The 23,672-nt window shown below is 63.0% G+C and overlaps 1 protein-coding gene across 8 annotated transcripts; it reads right to left on the bottom strand.

The window, feature by feature from the left end:
• Positions 1-16: 16 nt before the first annotated feature.
• On the bottom strand, positions 17-21,691 carry ATP1B2 (ATPase Na+/K+ transporting subunit beta 2). Of its 8 annotated transcripts, none has more exons than XM_075489554.1 (9): positions 21,479-21,691; positions 18,247-18,375; positions 14,635-14,739; positions 12,284-12,489; positions 7,159-7,215; positions 6,285-6,308; positions 3,515-3,544; positions 1,961-2,059; positions 17-694 (listed from the first exon to the last, which is right to left on the bottom strand). In XM_075489554.1, the coding sequence occupies exons 1-9, from the start codon at positions 21,588-21,590 to the stop codon at positions 530-532; spliced, it is 927 nt and encodes a 308-aa protein (XP_075345669.1). In that variant the 5' UTR covers positions 21,591-21,691; the 3' UTR covers positions 17-529. The 8 variants fall into 8 exon arrangements, with proteins under 8 accessions (XP_075345669.1, XP_075345670.1, XP_075345671.1 ...); XM_075489555.1 differs by having other exon boundaries at positions 3,527-3,544; XM_075489556.1 differs by having other exon boundaries at positions 3,527-3,544; positions 12,293-12,489.
• Between the last annotated feature and the right edge of the window lie 1,981 nt (positions 21,692-23,672).

Genomic DNA, 23,672 nt, shown 5'->3' with positions numbered 1-23,672 from the left:
TGCTGTCAGGACAACCAACAGCAGCCATCTTGCTCGCTGTCGAGACAACCAATAGCAGCCATCTTGATCTCAACCACCGCTCAACAACAGCCACCCTGTTGCAGGGCAGCCATCTTGCTCCTTATCCACACAACCAACGGCAGCCATCTTGACAGGCAGCCTGGCGGCCATCTTGGCCTCCCCCTACATCACCCAACCTACCTACGAAACCCCCAAAAACACCTAAAAAAACCCCCAAACAACACAAACCCCACTTGGCCACCACCAAAACGAGCCCCGAATCGGCACTCCTAAGCAAAGGACGGGCAAATTTTGGGGCAAAAACGTGAGCATTTGGGGGTGAGGGGAGGAAGGGGGGAAGCAGGGGCCCTACCGCACCGTTTAATATATATATAATATAAAAAATATCTATGTACATTTATTATTCTTATATTAGGAGCATCTGGAGGGGTGGGTTGGGGGGGGGGGATTAGACCCGACTCAAGGGGCGAAGGCGGCACGGGGATATTGGGGGGCTACGGGGGGCGGGTCAGTCGCGATTGATGCGGAGGCGGAAGGCGACGCGGCCGGCGAATTTGTCGCGCTCGTCGTCGGTGCGGAGGCCGGCGGCGTTGAGGCGGCACTCGACGTGGTGCTCCACGTTGGCCGTGGCGTTGGCGAACTGCACGGCCACCACCGGCTGCGTGTAATTCACCTGCGGCAAAGGGACCCGGGCGTCGGGTGTGGCCCGAAACCCCTCCCCCACACACCCCCCCCTCCCCCCCATTCCCACGGACTCAGGTATTTGGGGGGGACCCAGGGACAACCCCCCCCCCCCTTCTTCCCGGGGTGACCCTAACATCTGGGTACCCCCCACCCTAAGGCACCCAAGCATTCCCTCACCCCCCCAAAGGGGTCCCCAAGGGAAATTAAGGGACCCCAACCCCCCCCCCAAAGGGGTCCCCAAGAGAATTTAAGGGACCCCAATCCCCCCCCTCCAAAGGGGTCCCCAAGGGAATTTAAGGGACCCCAATCCCCCCCCCCCCCCAATGGGGTCCCCAAGGGAATTTAAGGGGTCCCCAAGGGAATTTAAGGGACCCCCAATCCCCCCCCCCCAATGGGGGTCCCCAAGGGAATTTAAAGGGACCCCAATCCCCCCCCCCCCCCAATGGGGTCCCCAAGGGAATTTAAGGGACCCCAATCCCCCCCCCCCAAAGGGGTCCCCAAGGGAATTTAAGGGGTCCCCAAGGGAATTTAAGGGACCCCCAATCCCCCCCCCCCAATGGGGTCCCCAAGGGAATTTAAGGGACCCCAATCCCCCCCCCCCAAAGGGGTCCCCAAGGGAATTTAAGGGGTCCCCAAGGGAATTTTAAGGGACCCCCAATCCCCCCCCCCCCAATGGGGTCCCCAAGGGAATTTAAGGGACCCCAATCCCCCCCCCCCAAAGGGGTCCCCAAGGGAATTTAAGGGGTCCCCAAGGGAATTTAAGGGACCCCCAATCCCCCCCCCCCAAGGGATCCCCAAGGGAATTTAAGGGGTCCCCAAGGGAATTTAAGGGGACCCCACCCCCCCCCAATGGGGTCCCCAAGGGAATTTAAGGGACCCCAATCCCCCCCCCACCCCAAAGGGGTCCCCAAGGGAATTTAAGGGACCCCAATCCCCCCCCCCAATGGGGTCCCCAAGGGAATTTAAGGGGTCCCCAAGGGAATTTAAGGGACCCCAATCCCCACCCCCCACCCCCAAAGGGTCCCCAAGGGAATTTAAGGGACCCCCACCCCCACCCCCCCCCCCCCCCCGCAGTGGTCTGGGGGACCCAGGCCCCTCACTCCCCCCCCCTCCCCCAAGGGAACCCAGGGATTTGGGGGCTCCCTACCCCCCTCCAAAGGGGACCCAAGTGTCTGGGACCCCCCCCACCACACACCCCCCACCCTCCCCGGGGTGGGGGGGGGTGGGGGGGGGGACACGCAGGGGTCCGGCTCACGTGGACTCTCTTGCCGTAGTAGGGGAAGTACATGAGGTCGATGGAGCCATTGGGGGGGAAGAGCTGGAGGGGGCCCAGGAGGGCGGCGTCCTCCTCCCGCTGGGGGGGGGGGACACACATGGATGTCCCCCCCCTGCCCCATATGGGGGGACACACACACACACACACTCCCACCTACCCCCCCAAAATACTCCCTTACATCACCCCCCCCTTAAATACCTCCCCACACAGATCCCCCCCCCCCCAAGGACCTCCCCCCTTAAATACCCCCCCCCACGAAGACCTCCCCTCCCCTGATACCCCCCCATGGGACCCCCCCTAAATGCCCCCCAAATACCCCCCCCCAAAATAGCCCCCCTTAAATACCTCTCCTTAAATACACCCCCCCCCGAAGACCTCCCCTCCCCAGATACCCCTCATGGGACCTCCCTAAATGCCCCCCAAATACCCCCCCCAAAATACCCCCCCCAAAATACCACCCCCAAAATACCCCCCCCAAAATACTCCCCCTTAAATCCCCCCCCCCATATCCCCCCCAAGGACCTCCCCCTAAATACCCCCCCCCAAAGACCTCCCCTCCCCAGATACCCCCCATGGGACCCCCTAAATGCCCCCCAAATACCCCCCCCAAAATACCCCCTCCAAAATACCCCCCCCATTAAATACCTCCCCCTTAAATCCCCCCCCCAGGACCTCCCCCTTAAATACCCCCCCCAAAGACCTCCCCTCCCCAGATACCCCCCATGGGACCCCCTAAATGCCCCCCAAATACCCCCCCCCCAAATACCCCCCTTAAATACCTCCCCCTTAAATGCCCCCCCCAAGGACCTCCCCCCTTAAATACCCCCCCCCCGAAGACCTCCCCTCCCCAGATCCCCCCCATGGGACCCCCTAAATCCCCCCCAAATACCCCCCCCCCCAAAATACCCCCCCAAAAATACCCCCCCTTAAATACCCCCCCCCACAGATCCCCCCCCAAGGACCTCCCCCTTAATACCCCCCCCGCGAAGACCTCCCCTCCCCAGATACCCCTCATGGGACCCCCCTAAATGTCCCCCAAATAGCCCCCCAAAATACCCCCCCCAAAATACCCCCCCTAAATACCCCCCTAAATACCCCCCCTAAATACTCCACAGACCCCCCCCCGCACCTTAAATACCCCCCCCAAATATTCCCTCCTACCCCCCCCCATATAGCCCCCTATACCCCTCCCGGCACCCCCATATCCCCCCCTCACCCCCCCAATACCCCCAAGGACCCCCCCCTATGCCCATCCCCTCCTTCAGGACCCCCCCCCCTTTAAATGCCCCCCCCCCCGCCCCCAGGACCCCCCTTTCCCAGATACCCCCCCCCACCCCCCCCCACATATCCCCCGGGGACCCCAAGACACCCCCCCACTGGGGACCCCCCCAAATACCCCCTGGGTTCCCCCAAATACCCCCTTGGTGCCCCCCCCCCAACCCCCCCCCGATGCCCCCCAAAACCCCCTGGGACCCCCATATCGCCCCCCCCCCCAGTGCCTCCCAGTGCTCCCAGTTTGGCCCAGTGCCCCACCAGTCCCCTTACGCTGGCGGCCGTCTGTCCCTGCACCCCGCGGCCAGAAAGAGAGAGAACGTCAACGGCACGGGGACGGGGGGGGGGGACACGGGATGAGGACGTTGGGGACATTGGGGACAGGGACATTGGGGACATGGCGTGGGGACAGCAGGGACATGGGACGGGGGGACACAGGACAGGGAGAGCGGGGACACATGGGGACATTGGGGACATGGCGTGGGGACATTGGGGACAGCAGGGACACGGACAGGGACAAGGGACACAGGACAGGGAGAGCAGGGACATATGGGGACATTGGGGACATGGCGTGGGGACATTGGGGACATTTAGGGACATGGGACGGGGACAAGGGGACACGGGACAGGGAGAGCGGGGACACATGGGGACATTGGGGACATGGCGTGGGGGACATTGGGGACAGCAGGGACATGGGACGGGGGGACACAGGACAGGGAGAGCGGGGACATATGGGGACATTGGGGACATGGCGTGGGGACATTGGGGACAGCAGGGACATGGGACAGGGACAAGGGGACACAGGACAGGGAGAGCAGGGACATATGGGGACATTGGGGACATGGCGTGGGGACATTGGGGACAGCAGGGACATGGGACGGGGACAAGGGGACACAGGACAGGGAGAGCAGGGACACATGGGGACATTGGGGACATGGCGTGGGGACATTGGGGACAGCGGGGACATGGGACGGGGACAAGGGGACACAGGACAGGGAGAGCGGGGACACATGGGGACATTGGGGACATGGCGTGGGGACATTGGGGACAGCGGGGACATGGGACAGGGACAAGGGGACACAGGACAGGGAGAGCAGGGACATATGGGGACATTGGGGACATGGCGTGGGGACATTGGGGACAGCAGGGACATGGGACAGGGGGGACACATGGGGACATTGGGGACATGGCGTGGGGACATTGGGGACAGCGGGGACATGGGACAGGGGACAAGGGGACACAGGACAGGGAGAGCGGGGACACATGGGGACATTGGGGACATGGCATGGGGACATTGGGGACAGCGGGGACATGGGACAGGGGGGACACAGGACGGAGAGCGGGGACATATGGGGACATTGGGGACATGGCGTGGGGACATTGGGGACAGCGGGGACACGGGACAGGGACAAGGGGACACAGGACAGGGAGAGCAGGGACATATGGGGACATTGGGGACATGGCGTGGGGACATTGGGGACAGCAGGGACGCAGCATGGGGACATCAGGGGACAGGGGACATTGAGGACAGCAGGGACATGGCCTGGGGACATCGGGGACACGGCATGGGGACATCGGGGACATGGCAGGGGACATTGGGGACATGGCAGGGGACACGGCATGGGGACATTGGGGACATGGCGTGGGGACACGGCAGGGACACAGCAGGCTTGGGGACACAGCGGGGGTCAGGGGGGGACACGGCAGGATTTTGGGGTGAAACCAGCAGGTTTTGGGGCATCCAGCAGGATTTTGGGGTGAATCTAGCAGATTTTGGAGCACCCAGCAGGATTTTGGGGTGAAACCAGCAGGTTTTGGGGCACCCAGCGGATTTTGGGGTGAATCCAGCCTATTTTGGGGCAAAACAGCAGGTTTTGGGGCACCCAGCAGGATTTTGGGGTGAATCCAGCAGGTTTTGGGGCACCCAGCGGGATTTTGGGGTGAAACCAGCCTATTTTGGGGCAAAACTAGCACATTTTGGAGCACCCAGCAGGATTTTGGGGTGAATCCAGCAGGTTTTGGGGCACCCAGCGGGATTTTGGGGTGAATCCAGCCTATTTTGGGGCAAAACCAGCAGGTTTTGGGGCACCCAGCAGGATTTTGGGGTGAATCCAGCAGATTTTGGAGCACCCAGCAGGATTTGGGGTGAAACCAGCAGGTTTTGGGGCACCCAGCAGGATTTTGGGGTGAATCCAGCAGATTTTGGAGCACCCAGCAGGATTTGGGGTGAAACCAGCAGGTTTTGGGGCACCCAGCAGGATTTTGGGGTGAATCTAGCAGATTTTGGGGCCCCCAGCAGGATTTGGGGTTAAACCAGCAGGTTTTGGGGCACCCAGCGGGATTTTGGGGTGAATCCAGCCTATTTTGGGGCAAAACCAGCAGGTTTTGGGGCACCCAGCAGGATTCCGGGGTGAAACTATCAGGTTTTGGGGCATCCAGCGGGATTTGGGGTGAAACCAGCAGGTTTTGGGGTATCCAGCAGGATTTTGGGGTGAATCTAGCAGATTTTGAAGCACTCATCAGGATTTTGGGGTGAAACCAGCAGATTTTGGGGCCCCCAGCAGGATTTTGGGGTGAAACTATCAGGTTTTGGGGCACCCAGCAGGATTTTGGGGTGAATCCAGCAGATTTTGGGGCAAAACTAGCAGATTTTGGAGCACCCAGCAGGATTTTGGGGTGAAACCAGCAGCTTTTGGGGTACCCAGCAGGATTTTGGGGTGAAACCAGCAGATTTTGGGGCAAAACTAGCAGATTTTGGAGCACCCAGCAGGATTTTGGGGTGAAACCAGCAGGTTTTGGAGCACCCAGCAGGATTTTGGGGTGAAACCAGCAGGTTTTGGGGTACCCAGCAGGATTTTGGGGTGAAACTAGCAGATTTTGGGGTGAATCCAGCCTATTTTGGGGCAAAACTAGCAGATTTTGGGGCCCCCAGCAGGATTTTGGGGTGAAACCAGCAGGTTTTGGGGTGAAACCAGCAGATTTTGGGGTGAAACCAGCCTATTTTGGGGGTGCTACGGGGACCCCCCCTTACCAGGTTGTCCTTCACCCGGGGCCGCTGGGGAGAGACAAGAGAGAGTGAGGGGGGGACGTTGGGGACATTTGGGGACACCGATGTGACCGTGGGGGGGGGGACACACGACATTGGGGGGACACCCCCAAGGTGACATTGGGGACGCTGAGGGGACACAGATGGGGACACCGGGGGTGGCATGGAGGGACACAGCTGACGTTGGGGGGGGGACACTGGGGACACTGGGGGGACACAGATGGGGACAGGGATACACCGGAGGTGACACGGGGGACGTACAAGCTGGGGACACGAGGGGGTGACACGGTGACACGGATGACACTGGGGGGACAAAGGGGGACACTGGAAGTGACGCGGGGGACGCAGGAACACTGGAGGTGACAGGGGGACACTGCGGGTGACAAGGGGACACGGAGGACGTGGGGACATATCGGGGACACATGGGGACACTGGGGGTGACGGGGGACACTTGGGGACACTGGAGGTGACAGGGGGACAAGTGGGGACACTGGGGGACACTGGAGGTGACGGGGGGACACGTGGGTGACACATGGGGACACTGGGGGGACACTGGAGGTGACAGGGGGACACTGGGGGACACTGGGGGACACTGGAGGTGACAGGGGGGACACGTGGGTGACACATGGGGACACTGGGGGACATGGGGACACTGGGGGACACTGGAGGCGACAGGGGGACACGTGGGTGACACATGGGGACACTGGGGGGACATGGGGACACTGGGGGACACTGGAGGTGACAGGGGACACTGGGGGGACACTGGGGGACAGTGGAGGTGACGGGGGACACGTGGGTGACACATGGGAACAGGGGTGACACGGGGGGGGTGACACGGGGGGGGTGACACGGGTGTCACCTTTGCGGCACAGACCACGTTGATGCTCTTGTTCCTCCCTGGGAAGAAGTTGATGACCTGCGGGAGGCAAAGGGTTAACGGGGCCTCCCAGTACGTCCCAGTACGTCCCAGTACATCCCAGTATGGCCCAGTGCAAAGCAGGGCACTGCAATAAGCAATGCCCCGGTGCCTCCCAACGTCCCCAGTGTATCCCAGTGCCTCCCAGTATGACGCGGTGCAGCCCAGTGCATGGCAATGCATTGCAGCAGGCACTGTCCCAGTGCACACCAGTGCTTCCCAGTACATCCCAGTACGGCCCAGTGCAAAGCAAGGCACTGCAATAAGCAATGACCCGGTGCCTCCCAGTGTCCCCAGTCATTCCCAGTGCCTCCAGTATGACACGGTGCAGCCCAGTGCATGGCAATGCATTGCAGCAGGCGCTGTCCCAGTGCACACCAGTGCCTCCCAGTACATCCCAGTATGGCCCAGTGCAAAGCAAGGCACTGCAATAAGCAATGCCCCAGTGCCTCCCAGTGTCCCCATTCATTCCCAGTGCCTCCCAGTATGATGCGGTGCAGCCAGTGCATGGCAATGCATTGCAGCATGCGCTGTCCCAGTACACACCAGTGCCTCCCAGTACATCCCAGTATGGCCCAGTGCAAAGCAAGGCACTGCAATAAGCAATGCCCCGGTGCCTCCCAGTGTCCCCAGTCCATTCCCAGTGCCTCCCAGTATGACACGGTGCAGCCCAGTGCATGGCAATGCTTTGCAGCAGGCGCTGTCCCAGTGCACACCAGTGCTTCCCAGTACATCCCAGTACATCCCAGTACAGTCCAGTACAGTCCAGTGCAAAGCAAGGCACTGCAATAAGCAATGCCCCAGTGCCTCCCAGTGTCCCCAGTCATTCCCAGTGCCTCCCAGTACACTGTGGTGCAGCCCAGTGCATGGCAATGCATTGCAGCAGGCGCTGTCCCAGTACACACCAGTGCCTCCCAGTACATCCCAGTATGACCCAGTACAAAGTAAGGCACTGCAATAAGCAATGCCCTGGTGCCTCCCAACGTCCCCAGTGTATCCCAGTGCCTCCCAGTATGACGCGGTGCAGCCCAGTGCATGGCAATGCATTGCAGCAGGCGCTGTCCCAGTACACACCAGTGCTTCCCAGTACATCCCAGTACGGCCCAGTGCAAAGCAAGGCACTGCAATAAGCAATGCCCCGGTGCCTCCCAGTGTCCCCAGTCATTCCCAGTGCCACCCAGTACACTGCGGTGCAGCCCAGTGCATGGCAATGCATTGCAGCACGCACTGTCCCAGTACATCCCAGTACATCCCAGTACATCCCAGTATGGCCCAGTGCAAAGCAAGGCACTGCAATAAGCAATGCCCCGGTGCCTCCCAGTGTCCCCAGTCATTCCCAGTGCCACCCAGTACACTGCGGCGCAGCCCAGTGCATGGCAATGCATTGCAGCAGGCGCTGTCCCAGTGCACACCAGTGCCTCCCAGTACATCCCAGTATGGCCCAGTACGGCCCAGTGCAGAGCAGGGCACTGCAATAAGCAATGCCCCGGTGCCTCCCAGTGTCCCCAGTCATTCCCAGTGCCTCCCAGTATGATGCGGTGCAGCCCAGTGCATGGCAATGCATTGCAGCAGGCGTTGTCCCAGTACACACCAGTGCCTCCCAGTATGTCCCAGTATGACCCAGTACAAAGCAAGGCACTGCAATAAGCAATGCACCGGTGCCTCCCAGTGTCCCCAGTCTATCCCAGTGCCTCCCAGTACGACGCAGTGCAGCCCAGTGCATGGCAATGCATTGCAGCAGGCGCTGTCCCAGTGCACACCAGTGCCTCCCAGTACATCCCAGTATGGCCCAGTACAAAGCAAGGCACTGCAATAAGCAATGCCCCGGTGCCTCCCAACGTCCCCAGTCATTCCCAGTGCCTCCCAGTACACTGCGGCGCAGCCCAGTGCATGGCAATGCATTGCAGCAGGCGCTGTCCCAGTGCACACCAGTGCCTCCCAGTACATCCCAGTATGGCCCAGTACGGCCCAGTGCAAAGCAGGGCACTGCAATAAGCAATGCCCTGGTGCCTCCCAGTGTCCCCAGTCATTCCCAGTGCCTCCCAGTACACTGCAGCGCAGCCCAGTGCATGGCAATGCATTGCAGCAGGCGCTGTCCCAGTGCACACCAGTGCCTCCCAGTACATCCCAGTATGGCCCAGTGCAAAGCAGGGCACTGCAATAAGCAATGCCCCGGTGCCTCCCAGTGTCCCCAGTCTATCCCAGTGCCTCCCAGTACACTGCGGCACAGCCCAGTGCATGGCAATGCATTGCAGCAGGCGCTGTCCCAGTGCACACCAGTGCCTCCCAGTGCCTCCCAGTGCCATTCAACACATCATCTCAATGCAACGCAGTGCAATAATCCCCTCCCAGTGCCTCCCAGTGCCTCCCAGTGCCTCCCAGTGCCATTCAACACAACATCACAATATAATGCAGTGCAATAACCCCCTCCCAGCGCCTCCCAGTGCCTCCCAGTGCCTCCCAGTCCCATTAAACACACCATCTCAACAAAACGCAGTGCAATAACCCCCTCCCAGCGCCTCCCAGCGCCTCCCAGTGCCTCCCAGTCCCATTCAACACATCATCTCAACACAATGCAGTGCAATAAGCCCCTCCCAGCGCCTCCCAGCGCCTCCCAGTGCCTCCCAGTCCCACTCAACACAACATTGTGATGCAACGCAGTGCAATAACCCATTCCCAGTGCCTCCCAGTGCCTCCCAGTGCCTCCCAGTCCCATTCAACACAACATTGCAACGCAACGCATTAACCCCCTCCCAGCGCCTCCCAGCGCCTCCCAGCACCTCCCAGTGCCTCCCAGTGCCATTCAACACATCATCTCAACGCAACGCAGTGCAATAACCCCCTCCCAGCGCCTCCCAGTGCCTCCCAGTGCCTCCCAGTGCCATTCAACACATCATCTCAACACAACGCAGTGCAATAACCCCCTCCCAGCGCCTCCCAGTGCCTCCCAGTGCCTCCCAGTGCCATTCAACACATCATCTCAACGCAACGCAGTGCAATAACCCCCTCCCAGCGCCTCCCAGTGCCTCCCAGTGCCTCCCAGTGCCATTCAACACATCATCTCAACGCAACGCAGTGCAATAACCCCCTCCCAGCGCCTCCCAGCGCCTCCCAGTGCCTCCCAGTGCCATTCAACACATCATCTCAACACAACGCAGTGCAATAACCCCATCCCAGTGCCTCCCAGTGGCTCCCAGTGGCTCCCAGTGCCTCCCAGTCCCATTCAACACATCATCTCAATGCAACGCAGTGCAATAACCCCCTCCCAGTGCCTCCCAGTGCCTCCCAGTGCCTCCCAGTGCCATTCAACACAACATCACAACACAATGCAGTGCAATAACCCCCTCCCAGCGCCTCCCAGTGCCTCCCAGTGCCTCCCAGTCCCATTCAACACAACATCACAACACAACGCAGTGCAATAACCCCCTCCCAGCGCCTCCCAGCGCCTCCCAGTGCCTCCCAGTGCCATTCAACACAACATTGCGATGCAACGCAGTGCAATAACCCATTCCCAGTGCCTTCCAGTGCCTCCCAGTGCCTCCCAGTGCCATTCAACACATCATCTCAACACAACGCAGTGCAATAACCCCCTCCCAGTGCCTCCCAGTCATTCCCAGTGCCTCCCAGTCCCATTCAACACATCATCTCAACACAACGCAGTGCAATAACCCCCTCCCAGTGCCTCCCAGTGCCTCCCAGTCCCATTCAACACATCATCTCAACACAATGCAGTGCAATAACCCCCTCCCAGCGCCTCCCAGTGCCTCCCAGTGCCATTCAACACATCATCTCAACACAATGCAGTGCAATAACCCCCTCCCAGCGCCTCCCAGTCATTCCCAGTGCCTCCCAGTGCCATTCAACACATCATCTCAACACAATGCAGTGCAATAACCCCCTCCCAGCGCCTCCCAGTGCCTCCCAGTGCCATTCAACACATCATCTCAACACAACGCAGTGCAATAACCCCCTCCCAGCGCCTCCCAGTGCCTCCCAGTGCCTCCCAGTGCCATTCAACACATCATCTCAACACAACGCAGTGCAATAACCCCCTCCCAGCGCCTCCCAGTGCCTCCCAGTGCCTCCCAGTGCCATTCAACACATCATCTCAACACAACGCAGTGCAATAACCCCCTCCCAGTGCCTCCCAGTCATTCCCAGTGCCTCCCAGTGCCATTCAACACATCATCTCAACACAACGCAGTGCAATAACCCCCTCCCAGTGCCTCCCAGTCATTCCCAGTGCCTCCCAGTGCCATTCAACACATCATCTCAACACAACGCAGTGCAATAACCCCCTCCCAGTGCCTCCCAGTGCCTCCCAGTCCCATTCAACACATCATCTCAACACAATGCAGTGCAATAACCCCCTCCCAGCGCCTCCCAGTGCCTCCCAGTGCCTCCCAGTGCCTCCCAGTGCCATTCAACACATCATCTCAACACAATGCAGTGCAATAACCCCCTCCCAGCGCCTCCCAGTCATTCCCAGTGCCTCCCAGTCCCATTCAACACAACATCACAATACAACGCAGTGCAATAACCCCCTCCCAGCCCCTCCCAGCGCCTCCCAGTGCCTCCCAGTCCCATTCAACACAACATTGTGATGCAATGCAGTGGAATAACCCCCTCCCAGCGCCTCCCAGTGCCTCCCAGTGCCTCCCAGTCCCATTCAACACATCATCTCAACGCAACGCAGTGCAATAACCCCCTCCCAGCGCCTCCCAGCGCCTCCCAGTGCCTCCCAGTCCCATTCAACACATCATCTCGACACAACGCAGTGCAATAACCCCCTCCCAGCGCCTCCCAGTGCCTCCCAGTGCCATTCAACACAACATTGTGATGCCATGCAGTGGAATAACCCCCTCCCAGTGACTCCCAGTCATTCCCAGTGCCTCCCAGTCCCATTCAACACAACATTGCAACACAACGCAGTGCAATAACCCCCTCCCAGCTCCTCCCAGTGCCTCCCAGTCCCATTCAACACAACATTGCGATGCAACGCAGTGCAATAACCCATTCCCAGTGCCTCCCAGTGCCTCCCAGCGCCTCCCAGCGCCTCCCAGCTCACCCGGTTGACCTTGAGGAGGACGCAGGGTTGGCCGGCGCCGTAGCCGTAGTCGTCGGCGGGCGCCAGGCCGGCGCAGGGCCCCAGCAGGGAGCGGTTGAAGCGGCAGGCGCGTTTGGGGTAGTTGGGGACGCTGTCATCCGGCTGCTCGTTGTAGCGGCCGGGGACGCAGGCGGCGTTGCGGGCGGCCTGCACGCTGTCGTTGTACGCTGCGCCCAGCACCCGCTCGCACCGGCACCGGCACCAGTGCCTCCCAGTGCCCACCTAGGAGGGACTGGGACCCTCCCAGTGCCTCCCAGGGGCCTCCCAGTATGGATCAGGGCCCTCCCAGGACATCCCAGTGACACCCAAGGGCCTCCCAGTGTAGATTAGGGCCCTCCCAGTATGGACTAGGGCCCTCATAGGGGCACCCAGGGGCCTCCCAGTATGGATTAGGGCCCTCCCAGTATCAACCATCGTCCTCCCAGTATGGATCAAGGCCCTCCCGGGACATCCCAGTGCCTCCCAGGGGCCTCCCAGTATGGATCAGGGCCCACCCAGGGCATCCCAGGGGCCTCCCAGTATGGACTAGGGAACTCCCAGTAGGGACTAGGGGTCTCATAGGGGCACTCAGGGCTTCCCAGTATGGATTAGGGCCCTCCCAGTGCCTCCCAGGGGCCTCCCAGTAAGGACTAGGGCACTCCCAGTAGGGACTAGGGCACTCCCAGTAGGGACTAGGGCACTTCCAGTATGGATCAGGGAACTCCCAGAACATCCCAGTGACACCCAAAGGCCTCCCAGTGTGGTTTAGGGCCCTCCCAGTAGGGACTAGGGCCCTCCCAGGGGCTTCCCAGTATGGATCAGGGCCCTCCCAGTATGGATCAGGGCCCTCCCAGTATGGATCAGGGACACCCAGGGGCCTCCCAGTATGGATTAGGGCCCTACCAGTATGGACTAGCCTCCTCCCAGTGCCTCCCAGGGGCCTCCCAGTATGGATTAGAGCCCTCCCAGGGCATCCCAGTGCCATCCAGGGGCCTCCCAGTATGGACTACAGTCATCCCAGGGCTGCCTAGAGCCTCCCAGTATGGACTGGGGCCCTCCCAGTATGGACGAGGGCCCACCCAGTGCCGCCCAGTATAGACTAGGGCCATTCCAGTGCCGCCCAGGGGCCTCCCAGTATGGACTAGGGCCTGCCCAGTGCTTCCCAGTGCCACCCAGGGGCCTTCCAGTAGGGACTAGGACCCTCCCAGTGCTGCCCAGTGCCTCCCAGTGTGGACTAGGGCCCTCCCAGTATGGACTACAGTCATCCCAGTGCCACCCAGTATGGACTAGGGCCATCCCAGTGCCTCCCAGTGCTGCTCAGGGCCTCCCAGGGGTGCCCTGGTGCATCCCAGTATGGACTAAGGCCCTCCCAGTGCCTCCCATTATGGATTAGGGCCCTCCCAGTACAGACCAGTAAGGACTAGGGGCCATCCCAGTATAGACTACAGTCATCCCAGGGCTACCCAGAGCCTCCCAGTATGAACTAAGGCCCTCCCAGTGTCTCCCAGTATGGACTAGGGCCATCCCAGTGCTGCCCAGTGCCTCCCAGTATGGACAAGGGCCCCTCCCAGTATGGACAAGGCCCCTCCCAGTACAGACCAGTAAGGACTAGGGGCCATCCCAGTATAGACTACAGTCATCCCAGGGCTACCCAGAGCCTCCCAGTATGAACTAAGGCCCTCCCAGTGTCTCCCAGTATGGACTAGGGCCATCCCAGTGCTGCCCAGTGCCTCCCAGTATGGACAAGGGCCCCTCCCAGTATGGACAAGGCCCCTCCCAGTACAGACCAGTAAGGACTAGGGGCCATCCCAGTATAGACTACAGTCATCCCAGGGCTACCCAGAGCCTCCCAGTATGAACTAAGGCCCTCCCAGTGTCTCCCAGTATGGACTAGGGCCATCCCAGTGCTGCCCAGTGCCTCCCAGTATGGACAAGGGCCCCTCCCAGTATGGACAAGGGCCCCTCCCAGTACAGACCAGTAAGGACTAGGGGCCATCCCAGTATAGACTACAGTCATCCCAGGGCTACCCAGAGCCTCCCAGTATGAACTAAGGCCCTCCCAGTGTCTCCCAGTATGGACTAGGGCCATCCCAGTGCTGCCCAGTGCCTCCCAGTATGGACAAGGGCCCCTCCCAGTACAACCCAGTCCATTCCAGTGCCCCCTCAGTCTGTCCCAGCACCCTCCGGTCCCCTCCCAGTGCCCCCCAGTCCCCTCCCAGTGCCCCCCAGTCCCCCCCCCGTGCCCCATAGTGCCCCCCAGTCCCCTCCCAGGTCCTTCCCAGTTTGTCCCAGTGCCCCCCAACCCTCTCCCAGTCCCCTCCCAGTCCACTCACGCTCGAGGAACTGGTGCAGGGCGCGGACGTAGTGACGCCAGGTCTGGCTCTGGGTGACGTTGAAGGTGACGTCCAGCCCCTCCGCGCGCGGGCGGATCATCATCCCTGCGCACGAGGGACGCGCCTCGCACGAGGGCCTCGCACGAGGGCCGCGCCCCGCGCGACCTGGGCACGCTGCTCGCACGAGGGCCTTCGCCTCGCACGACCCGTGCACGCTGTTCGCACGAGGGACTTCGCCTCGCACGGGGGCCTCGCACGCGCCTCGCACGAGGGCTGCACGTCTCGCACGAGGGCCGCGCCTCGCACGAGGGCCTCGCACGTGCCTCGCGTGAGGGCCGCGCCTCGCACGACCTGTGCACGCTGCTCGCACGAGGGACTTCGCCTCGCACGGGGGCCTCGCACGCTGCTCGCACGAGGGCCTTCGCCTCGCACGAACTGGGCATGCTGCTCGCGCGAGGGACTTCGCCTCGCACGAGGGCCTCGCACGTGCCTCGCACGAGGGCTGCACGTCTCGCACGAGGGCCGCGCCTTGCACGAGGGCCTCACACGTGCCTCGCATAAGGGCCGCGCCTCGCACGACCTGTGCACGCTGCTCGCACGAGGGCCTTCGCCTCGCACGAGGGCCCTGCACGCTGCTCGCACGAGGGCCTTCGCCTCGCACGAACTGGGCATGCTGCTTGCGCGAGGGCCGCACGTCTCGCACGAGGGCCTCGCACGTTCCTCGCACGAGGGCTGCACGTCTCGCACGAGGGCCTTTGCCTCGCGCGAGGGCCTTGCACGCTGCTCGCACGAGGGCTACTCCCCGCATGACCTGTGCACACTGCTCGCACGAGGGCTGCGTGTCTCGCACGAGGGACTTGCACGCTGCTTGCACGAGGGACTTCGAATCGCACGTGGGCCGCGCCTTGCACGACCTGTGCATGCTGCTCGCACGAGGGACTTCGCCTCACACAAGGGCCTTGCATGCTGCTCGCACGAGGATCATGCCTCGCACGACCTGTGCATGCTGCTCACACGGGGACTGCACGTCTCGCACGACCCGTGCACGCCGCTCACGTGAGGGCTGCAGGTCTCGCACGAGGGCCTTGCACACTTCTCACACGAGGGCCTTTGCCTCGCACGAGGGCCTTGCACGCTGCTCACACAAGGGACTTCACCTTGCACGACCTGTGCACGCTGCTCACACGAGGGCTGCACGTCTTGCACGAGGGGCTTGCACGAGGAGCGCACGCCGGCCAGGAGGCGGGCACAGCGTTGGCTCATCCCAACTCCAAGCTTCGCACGCTGCTTGCACACTTCTTGCACGAGCGCGCGGCGTGCAAAAGGAGCACCACGGGAACGCGGAGGGCTCGCACGCGTCTTGCACGAGGAGCGCGTAAGGACAGCCCGGATTTGCACAAGGAGTGCTCATCGCATGTCCGTGTCCCCTCCCGTTGCACGAGGATTGCACTGGGCTTGCACGCCTCGCACGACGTGTACCAGCCGTGCGATGCACCACAGCCGTACAGCACAACAGCAGGCCCTCGTGCAAGCCCTCGTGCAAGGCTCTATACGAAGACCCTTGTGCAAGCCCTCGTGTGAACCCTCGTGCGAGGGCCATACCGGGGGTGGCGAGGCCGTCCGTTGCACAATCAACCCCCTCCAACGCGAGGCCCCGCTTGAAGTCCCTCGTGCAAACTCTCGTGCAAGGGACACCTCGTGCAAGGACCTGTATGCACCAAGGGTGGCGAGGTCACCCGTTGCACCCCCACCCCTTCAGCACCCCCCCCCCCCCAGTCCCCACCCGAGGTCCCTCGTGCGAGAGACCCCTCGTGCAAACCCTCGTGCAAGGGGTGCCACACACAAATCCTCGTGCAAGGGGCACCACGTGCAAATCCTTGTGCGCTCTGGGGGTGATGAGGCCACCCCTCACGCCCTCACCCCTCCATCACCCCCCCCTCCCCCCCCGAGGTCCCTCGTGCAAGGGCTCCCTCATGCAAGCCCTTGTGCGAGGGACCCCTCGTGCAAGCCCTCGTGCGAGGGCCAGTGCACTCCAGGGGTGACAAGGCCGCCCATCGCACCCCCACCCCTTCACCACCCCCCCCCACCACTCCCCACCCGAGGTCCCTCACGCGAAGGACCGCCCCCCCGTGCAAACCCTCATGCGAGGGACCCCTCGTGCAAACCCTCGTGCAAGGGACCTTGTCGTGCGAGGGCCAGTGCACTCCAGGGGTGACAAGGCCGCCCATCGCACCCCCACCCCTTCACACCCCCCCACCACTCCCCACCCGAGGACCCTCAGGCGAAGGACCCCCCCCTCGTGCAAACCCTCGTGCGAAGGACCCCTCGTGCAAGCCCTCGTGCGAGGGCCAGCGCACTCCAGGGGTGACAAGGCCGCCCATCGCACCCCCACCCCTTCACCACCCCCCCCACCACTCCCCACCCGAGGTCCCTCATGCGAAGGACCCCCCCCTCGTGCAAACCCTCGTGCAAGGGCCAGTGCACTCCAGGGGTGACAAGGCCGCCCATCGCGCCCTCACCCCTTCACCCCCCCCACACCAGTCCCCACCCGAGGTCCCTCACGCGAAGGACCCCCCCTCGTGCAAACCCTCGTGCAAGGGACCCCTCGTGCAAACCCTCGTGCAAGGGACCTTGTCGTGCAAGGGCCAGCGCACGCCAGGGGTGACAAGGCCGCCCGTCGCACCCCCACCCCTTCACCACCCCCCACCACTCCCCACCCGAGGTCCCTCACGCGAAGGACCCCCCCCTCGTGCAAACCCTCGTGCGAGGGACCCCTCGTGCAAGCCCTCGTGCGAGGGCCAGTGCACCCCAAGGGTGACAAGGCCGCCCATCGCACCCCCACCCTTTCACCACCCCCCCCCCCACTCCCCACCCGAGGTCCCTCAGACGAAGGACCCCCCCCCTCGTTCAAACCCTCGTGCGAGGGACCCCTCGTGCAAGCCCTCGTGCGAGGGCCAGCGCACTCCAGGGGTGACAAGGCCGCCCATCGCACCCCCACCCCTTCACCACCCCCCCCACCAGTCCCCACCCGAGGTCCCTCATGCAAAGGACCCCCCTCTCGTGCAAACCCTCGTGCGAGGGACCCCTCGTGCAAACCCTCGTGCAAGGGACCTTGTCGTGCAAGGGCCAGCGCACTCCAGGGGTGACAAGGCCGCCCGTCGCACCCCCACCCTTTCACCACCCCCCCCACCACTCCCCACCCGAGGTCCCTCACGCGAAGGACCCCCCCCTCGTGCAAACCCTCGTGCGAGGGACCCCTCGTGCAAGCCCTCGTGCGAGAGCCAGTGCACTCCAGGGGAGACAAGACCGCCCATGGCACCCCCACCCCTTCACCACCCCCCCCCACCACTCCCCACCCGAGGTCCCTCACGCGAAGGACCCCCCCCTCGTGCAAACCCTCGTGCGAGGGACCCCTCGTGCAAACCCTCGTGCAAGGGACCTTGTCGTGCGAGGGCCAGTGCACTCCAGGGGTGACAAGGCCGCCCGTCGCACCCCCACCCCTTCACCACCCCCCCCCCACCACTCCCCACCCGAGGTCCCTCACGCGAAGGACCCCCCACCCCCGTGCAAACCCTCGTGCGAGGGACCCCTCGTGCAAGCCCTCGTGCGTACCGGGGGTGGCCAGCCGGTCCTGGTACTTGGGGACGTGGGGGTCGACGCTCTGGAGCAGCACCCACATGGTGAGAGCAAAGAGCCCGGCCAGGAACCCGTAGAAGACCAGGTAGAAGAGCAGGATCAGGCCTGGGGGGGGGGGTAAAATGGGGGGTAAATACCCCCCCAAGTGCCCCCCCCGGGGGGGAAATACCCCCAGGGGTCAAAGACCCCCCCAAAAATGCCCCCCCAGGGGTCAAACACCCCCAAAAAGTGTCTGCTCCCCCAAAATGAACCCCTTTAGAAGGGTAAAATCTGGCCGGGGGGGTAAAACGGGGGGTAAATACCCCCCCAAGTGCCCCCCCCGGGGGGAAAATACCCCCCAGGGGGTCAAAGACCCCCCAACCCCCCCCCCCCGGGGGTCAAACACCCCCAAAAAGTGTCTGTCCCCCCAAAAATGAACCCCTTTAGAAGGGTAAAATCTGGCCTGGGGGGGAAAGATGGGGGGTAAATACCCCCCTAATTGCCCCCCCGGGGGGGAAATACCCCCAGGGGGTCAAAGAACCCCAAAAAATGCCCCCCCCGGGGGTCAAACACCCCCAAAAAGTGTCTGTCCCCCCAAAATAAACCCCTTTAGAAGGGTAAAATCTGGCCTGGGGGGGTAAAACGGGGGGTAAATACCCCCCCAAGTGCCCCCCCCGGGGGGGAAATACCCCCAGGGGTCAAAGACCGCCCCAAAAATGCCCCCCCCAGGGGTCAAACACCCCCAAAAAGTGTCTGTCCCCCCAAAATGAACCCCTATAGAAGGGTAAAATCTGGAAGGGGGGGGTAAGATGGGGGTAAATACTCCACTAATTGCCCCCCCCGGGGGGAAAATACCCCCCAGGGGGTCAAAGACCCCCAAAAAATGCCCCCCCCAGGGGTCAAACACCCCCAAAAAGTGTCTGCCCCCCCAAAATGAACCCCTTTAGAAGGGTAAAATCTGGCCTGGGGGGGTAAAACGGGGGGTAAATACCCCCAAGTAGCCCCCCCGGGGGGGAAATACCCCCAGGGGGTCAAGGACCCCCCCAAAATGCCTCCCCCCGGGGGTCAAACACCCCCAAAAAGTGTCTGCCCCCCAAAATAAACCCCTTTAGAAGGGTAAAATCTGGCCTGGGGGGGTAAAATGGGGGGTAAATACCCCCCCAAGTGCCCCCCCGTCCCAAATACCCCCCCAAACTGCCCCGATGACATCAAATAGCCCCCCCAAACTGCCCCCCCCAAGCCTTAAAGACCCCCCCAAACCTGCTCAAATGACACCATACCCCCTCAAAGTGCCCTGAACCCCCCAAAATGCCCCCCAAAAGTGCCCCCAGAGCCCCAAAGACCCCCCCGAACTGCCCCCATGACATCCAACACCCCCTTAAAGTGCCCCCCCCAAGCCTTAAAGACCCTCCCAAAATACCCCCCAAGCCCTACAGACCCCCCCAAAAGTACCCCCCAAGCCCTAAAGCCCCCCCAAAATTGCCCCGATGACATCAACTACCCCCTCAAACTGCCCTGAACCCCCCAAATCTGCTCTCAGAGCCCCCAAATACCCCTAAAATTGCCCCGATGCCATCAAATATCGCCCCCCCCCCCCAAAAAAAAACCCCACCAACACCCCCAAAACGACCCCACCGGCTCCATACGTACCCCCAAAACCGCACTGAGGCCCCCCCCCCCAAAAAAACCCTCCAAACCAGCCCTGAGCCCCCCCAAATCCTGCACCAGTCCCCAAATCCCCTTCGCTCCCCCCAATATTAAACCCACTCCCGGACACCCCCCCCCCCAAAAAAAAACCCTTCCGGACACCCCCAAATCCCCTCCCCTCGCCCTCCAAAAATCCCCGGACCCCCCCCAAATCACCACCCCCCCCCGCCCCCCTAAATCCCCCCTGAGCCCCCCCCCAAATCCCTGCCACAGCCATCTGTCCCGGCCAAGGGGGTTGGGGGGGGGGGGTGGGGGGGGTCCCCCGAGTCATGGGGGTCCCCATCTGTCTGCAAATTGGGGGGGGGGGGGGGCTTTTTGGGCATGGGGGGGGGGTGTCCATCTGGTCACAGCCCCCCCCGGGGGGGGGATCCCCGTCTTTCCCATCCCCCAACCTCGACCGTGACCTACTTTTGCAGGCACAGCGCGACAGATGGGGGGGGGGGGGGCACAAACACACCCCCCCCCCCCCCCAAAACTACCCCCTTGGGACCCCCAAACTGCCCCCCCTTAATTGCAGCTTCATTTAAGGGGGGCGGTAGCCCCCCCCCTCCTCAATTGCACCCCAAAAAGGGGGGGGTTCTTTATGCAGCCCCCCTCCTATCGCACCCATATGGGGGGGGGGCTGTGTAAATAACCCCCCCCACCCCAAAAAACAGCCTTAAAAGGGGGGGGCTCCCCAATTGCAACCCAATTGGGGGGTCCCTATGTAACCCCCCCCCCCCAAGTTGCACCTATATAGGAGGGATCTATGGAAACGTTCTTTCTTGGGGGGGGGTGTCTCTATGCAGCCCCCCCCCCAATTGCATCTATATGAGGGGGTCCCTATATACCCCCCCCAACTGCACCCATATTGGGGGGGGGGGTCCCCCCAATGCAACCCCATCCCATTGCACCTATAGGGGGAGGTCCCTATATAACTCCCTCCTGTTGCATCCCTATAGCGGGGGGGGGGCTCCTATACAACCCTCCGCCGCTGCACCCATATTGGGGGGTGCCTATGCACACCCCCCCCCCCGCACCCAAACGGGGGGGGTGCACATGGACCCCTCCCCCAATTGCATCTCTATGGGGGTCCCTATGCAACCCCATCGCACCCGTATTGGGGGCCCCTATGTAAACCCCCCCCCCCCAATTGCATCTGTATGGGGGGGGGTCCCTATATAACTCACCCTCCTATTGCACCCATATGGGGGGGTCCCTATGCAACCCCCCAACTCCATTGCACTCATATGGGGGGGGGTCCCTATGCGACCCCTTCCCTTTGCACCTCTATGGGGGGGGGGTCCCAATACCCCCCCTAATTGCACCCATATAGGGGGGGTCCCTCATTTCCGTGCTGTTGGGGGGGGTCCCCCCAAGTGCACCCCTATAGGGGGGGTGCTCTGCAACCTCCCACGGCACCCCCAATTGCGGGGGTCCCTATACAACCTCCCCATTGCACCCTAGGGATGTTTCCCCCCCTTGCACCCCCAAAATTGGGGAGGGGGGGGGTGTCCCCCCCCCACCTGCCCCCCAGACTTACCCCAACTGGTGCCTGTTCTGCCCAGGAACTGGCGGCTCCGCGGGTCCCACACGAAGGCCCGCCACTCGGCCAACCTCTGCCCGCAGCTCCGCTTCTCCTTGTCCCGAGCCATGTGGGGGGCTCCGCCGCGATCCCCCCCCCCCCGCCCCGCTGCTCCCGGTGTCGCTCCCGGTGTCGCTCCCGGTGTCGCTCCCGGTGTCGCTTCACCCGCTCCGGGACTCGAACCCGCGACTCCCCGCTGCCGCCGCCGCGCCGCCTTATGTACCCTCGGAGCTCCGCCCCCCGAGCCCGAGCCCCGCCCCCTAAAGCCGCCGCGCCCCTCCCTTTATGCTAATAACGCGGTTTAAACCCGCCGCGCCACGCCCCTTATGCTAATAGCGCGTTCTAAACCCGCCGCGCCACGCCCCTTATGCTAATAGCGCGTTCTAAACCCCGCCCGCGCCACGCCCCTTATGCTAATAGCGCGTTCTAAACCCCGCCGCGCCACGCCCCTCGCGCCGCGCCCCGCCCCCTACACCATGCTGAATCCACCTCGCCCCGCCTCTATGTTAATGAGGGGGCGGAGCGTCCCCCGGCCGTTCCCACCGTCCCCCATTGAGAGCTTTGGGGAGAGGGGGGGTTTGGGGGTGGGGGGTTCTTAAAGGGCCCACGCAGAGGAGCGTGGGCAGAGTGGGAGCTGGAAGGACACTGGGGGATACTGGGAGTATTGGGGGGGTAACTGGGAGCACTGGGGGGAGGCATTTGGAGCCTTGGGGCATAACTGGGAGCCCTCGAGGGGCGTTACTGGGAGCCTTGGGGGATGACTGGGAACTCAGTGTGGGGTAACTGGGAGCCCTGGGGGTTACTGGGAGCACTGGGAGGTTACTGGGGGCACCGTGGGGTTACAGGAGGCACTAGGGAGGGTTACTGGGAAGACTAGGGGGTTACTGGGGGATAACTGGGAGCCCTGGAGGCGGTTACTGGGAGATGACTGAAGGGTAACTGGCAGTACTGGGGGGTTACTGGGAATCCTGAGGAATCACTGGGAGGTTACTGGGAGCGCTGGGGATCACTGGGAGGCTACTGGGAGCACTGGAAAGGGAAACTGGGAGCACTGGGAAGGGGAACTGGGTGCCCTTGGACCACCCGAGCTCATCTCTCCTCGCCTGGTTATTAATGAAGGGGGGCGGGGCTAACGAGGGGGCGGGGCCTGGGGGGAGGTCACCCGGGGTCAAGGCTGTGGGGAGAAGCCCCGCCCCTCCCTAGGGGACCCAGCGCCATGCAATAGGGCAGCCCCCACCCCAGTCTCCCCAGTCCCAAACTGGTCAGACTGGTCCAGCCAAACTGGGGCTGGGGGGTAAGGGTACCCGGATGTCTGGGACCCTCCTGAGACACCCCCTTTTCTCCTCCTCCTCCTCCTCCTCCCCCCCCCCCCCCCCCCCCCACCAAGGGGGGGACCCAGGCGTCCGGGGGACCCAGGCGTGCCCGGCCGAGCGCTCCTGGCTCCCCGGTAACGGCGCGTCCCCGCCGGGCAGCGACAGCCAACACCCCCCTGCCCCCCCCTGCCCCCGGACGCCGGGGTCCCCTGGGGACAGTGGGGGGGGGTCCCGGAACCCTGGGTCCCCCATAGTGAATGGGGGGGGGGGTCCCCGAGGCCTGGGTCCCCCATGGTGAAGGGGGGGGGTCCCGGAAGCCGGGGTCCCCCATAGTGAATGGGGGGGGGGGGTCCCGGACGCCGGGGTCCCCCATAGTGAATGGGGGGGGGTCCCGGAACCCTGGGTCCCCCATAGTGAATGGGGGGGGGTCCCGGACGCTGGGGTCCCCCATAGTGAAGGGGGGGGGGTCCCGGACGCCGGGGTCCCCCATAGTGAATGGGGGGGGGTCCCGGAACCCTGGGTCCCCCATGGTGAATGGGGGGGGGGGTCCCGGACGCCGGGGTCCCCTGGGGACAGTGGGTGGACACCCAGGCGTCCGGGACCCCCCCGCCCCATTCACCATGGGGGACCCAGGCGTCAATGGGGGTGTCCTGGAACCCTGGGTCCCCCATAGTGAATGGGGGGGGGTCCCCGAGGCCTGGGTCCCCCATGGTGAAGGGGGGGGGTCCCGGAAGCCGGGGTCCCCCATAGTGAATGGGGGGGGGTCCCCGAGGCCTGGGTCCCCCATAGTGAATGGGGGGGGGGTCCCGGACGCCTGGGTGTCCACCCACTGTCCCCAG

This window comes from Mycteria americana, unplaced genomic scaffold, assembly GCF_035582795.1.
Source record: "Mycteria americana isolate JAX WOST 10 ecotype Jacksonville Zoo and Gardens unplaced genomic scaffold, USCA_MyAme_1.0 Scaffold_199, whole genome shotgun sequence".
Taxonomy (NCBI): domain Eukaryota; kingdom Metazoa; phylum Chordata; class Aves; order Ciconiiformes; family Ciconiidae; genus Mycteria; species Mycteria americana.
Note: the sequence above shows the minus strand (reverse complement) of the source record. Positions and strands in the feature narration are given on the sequence as shown.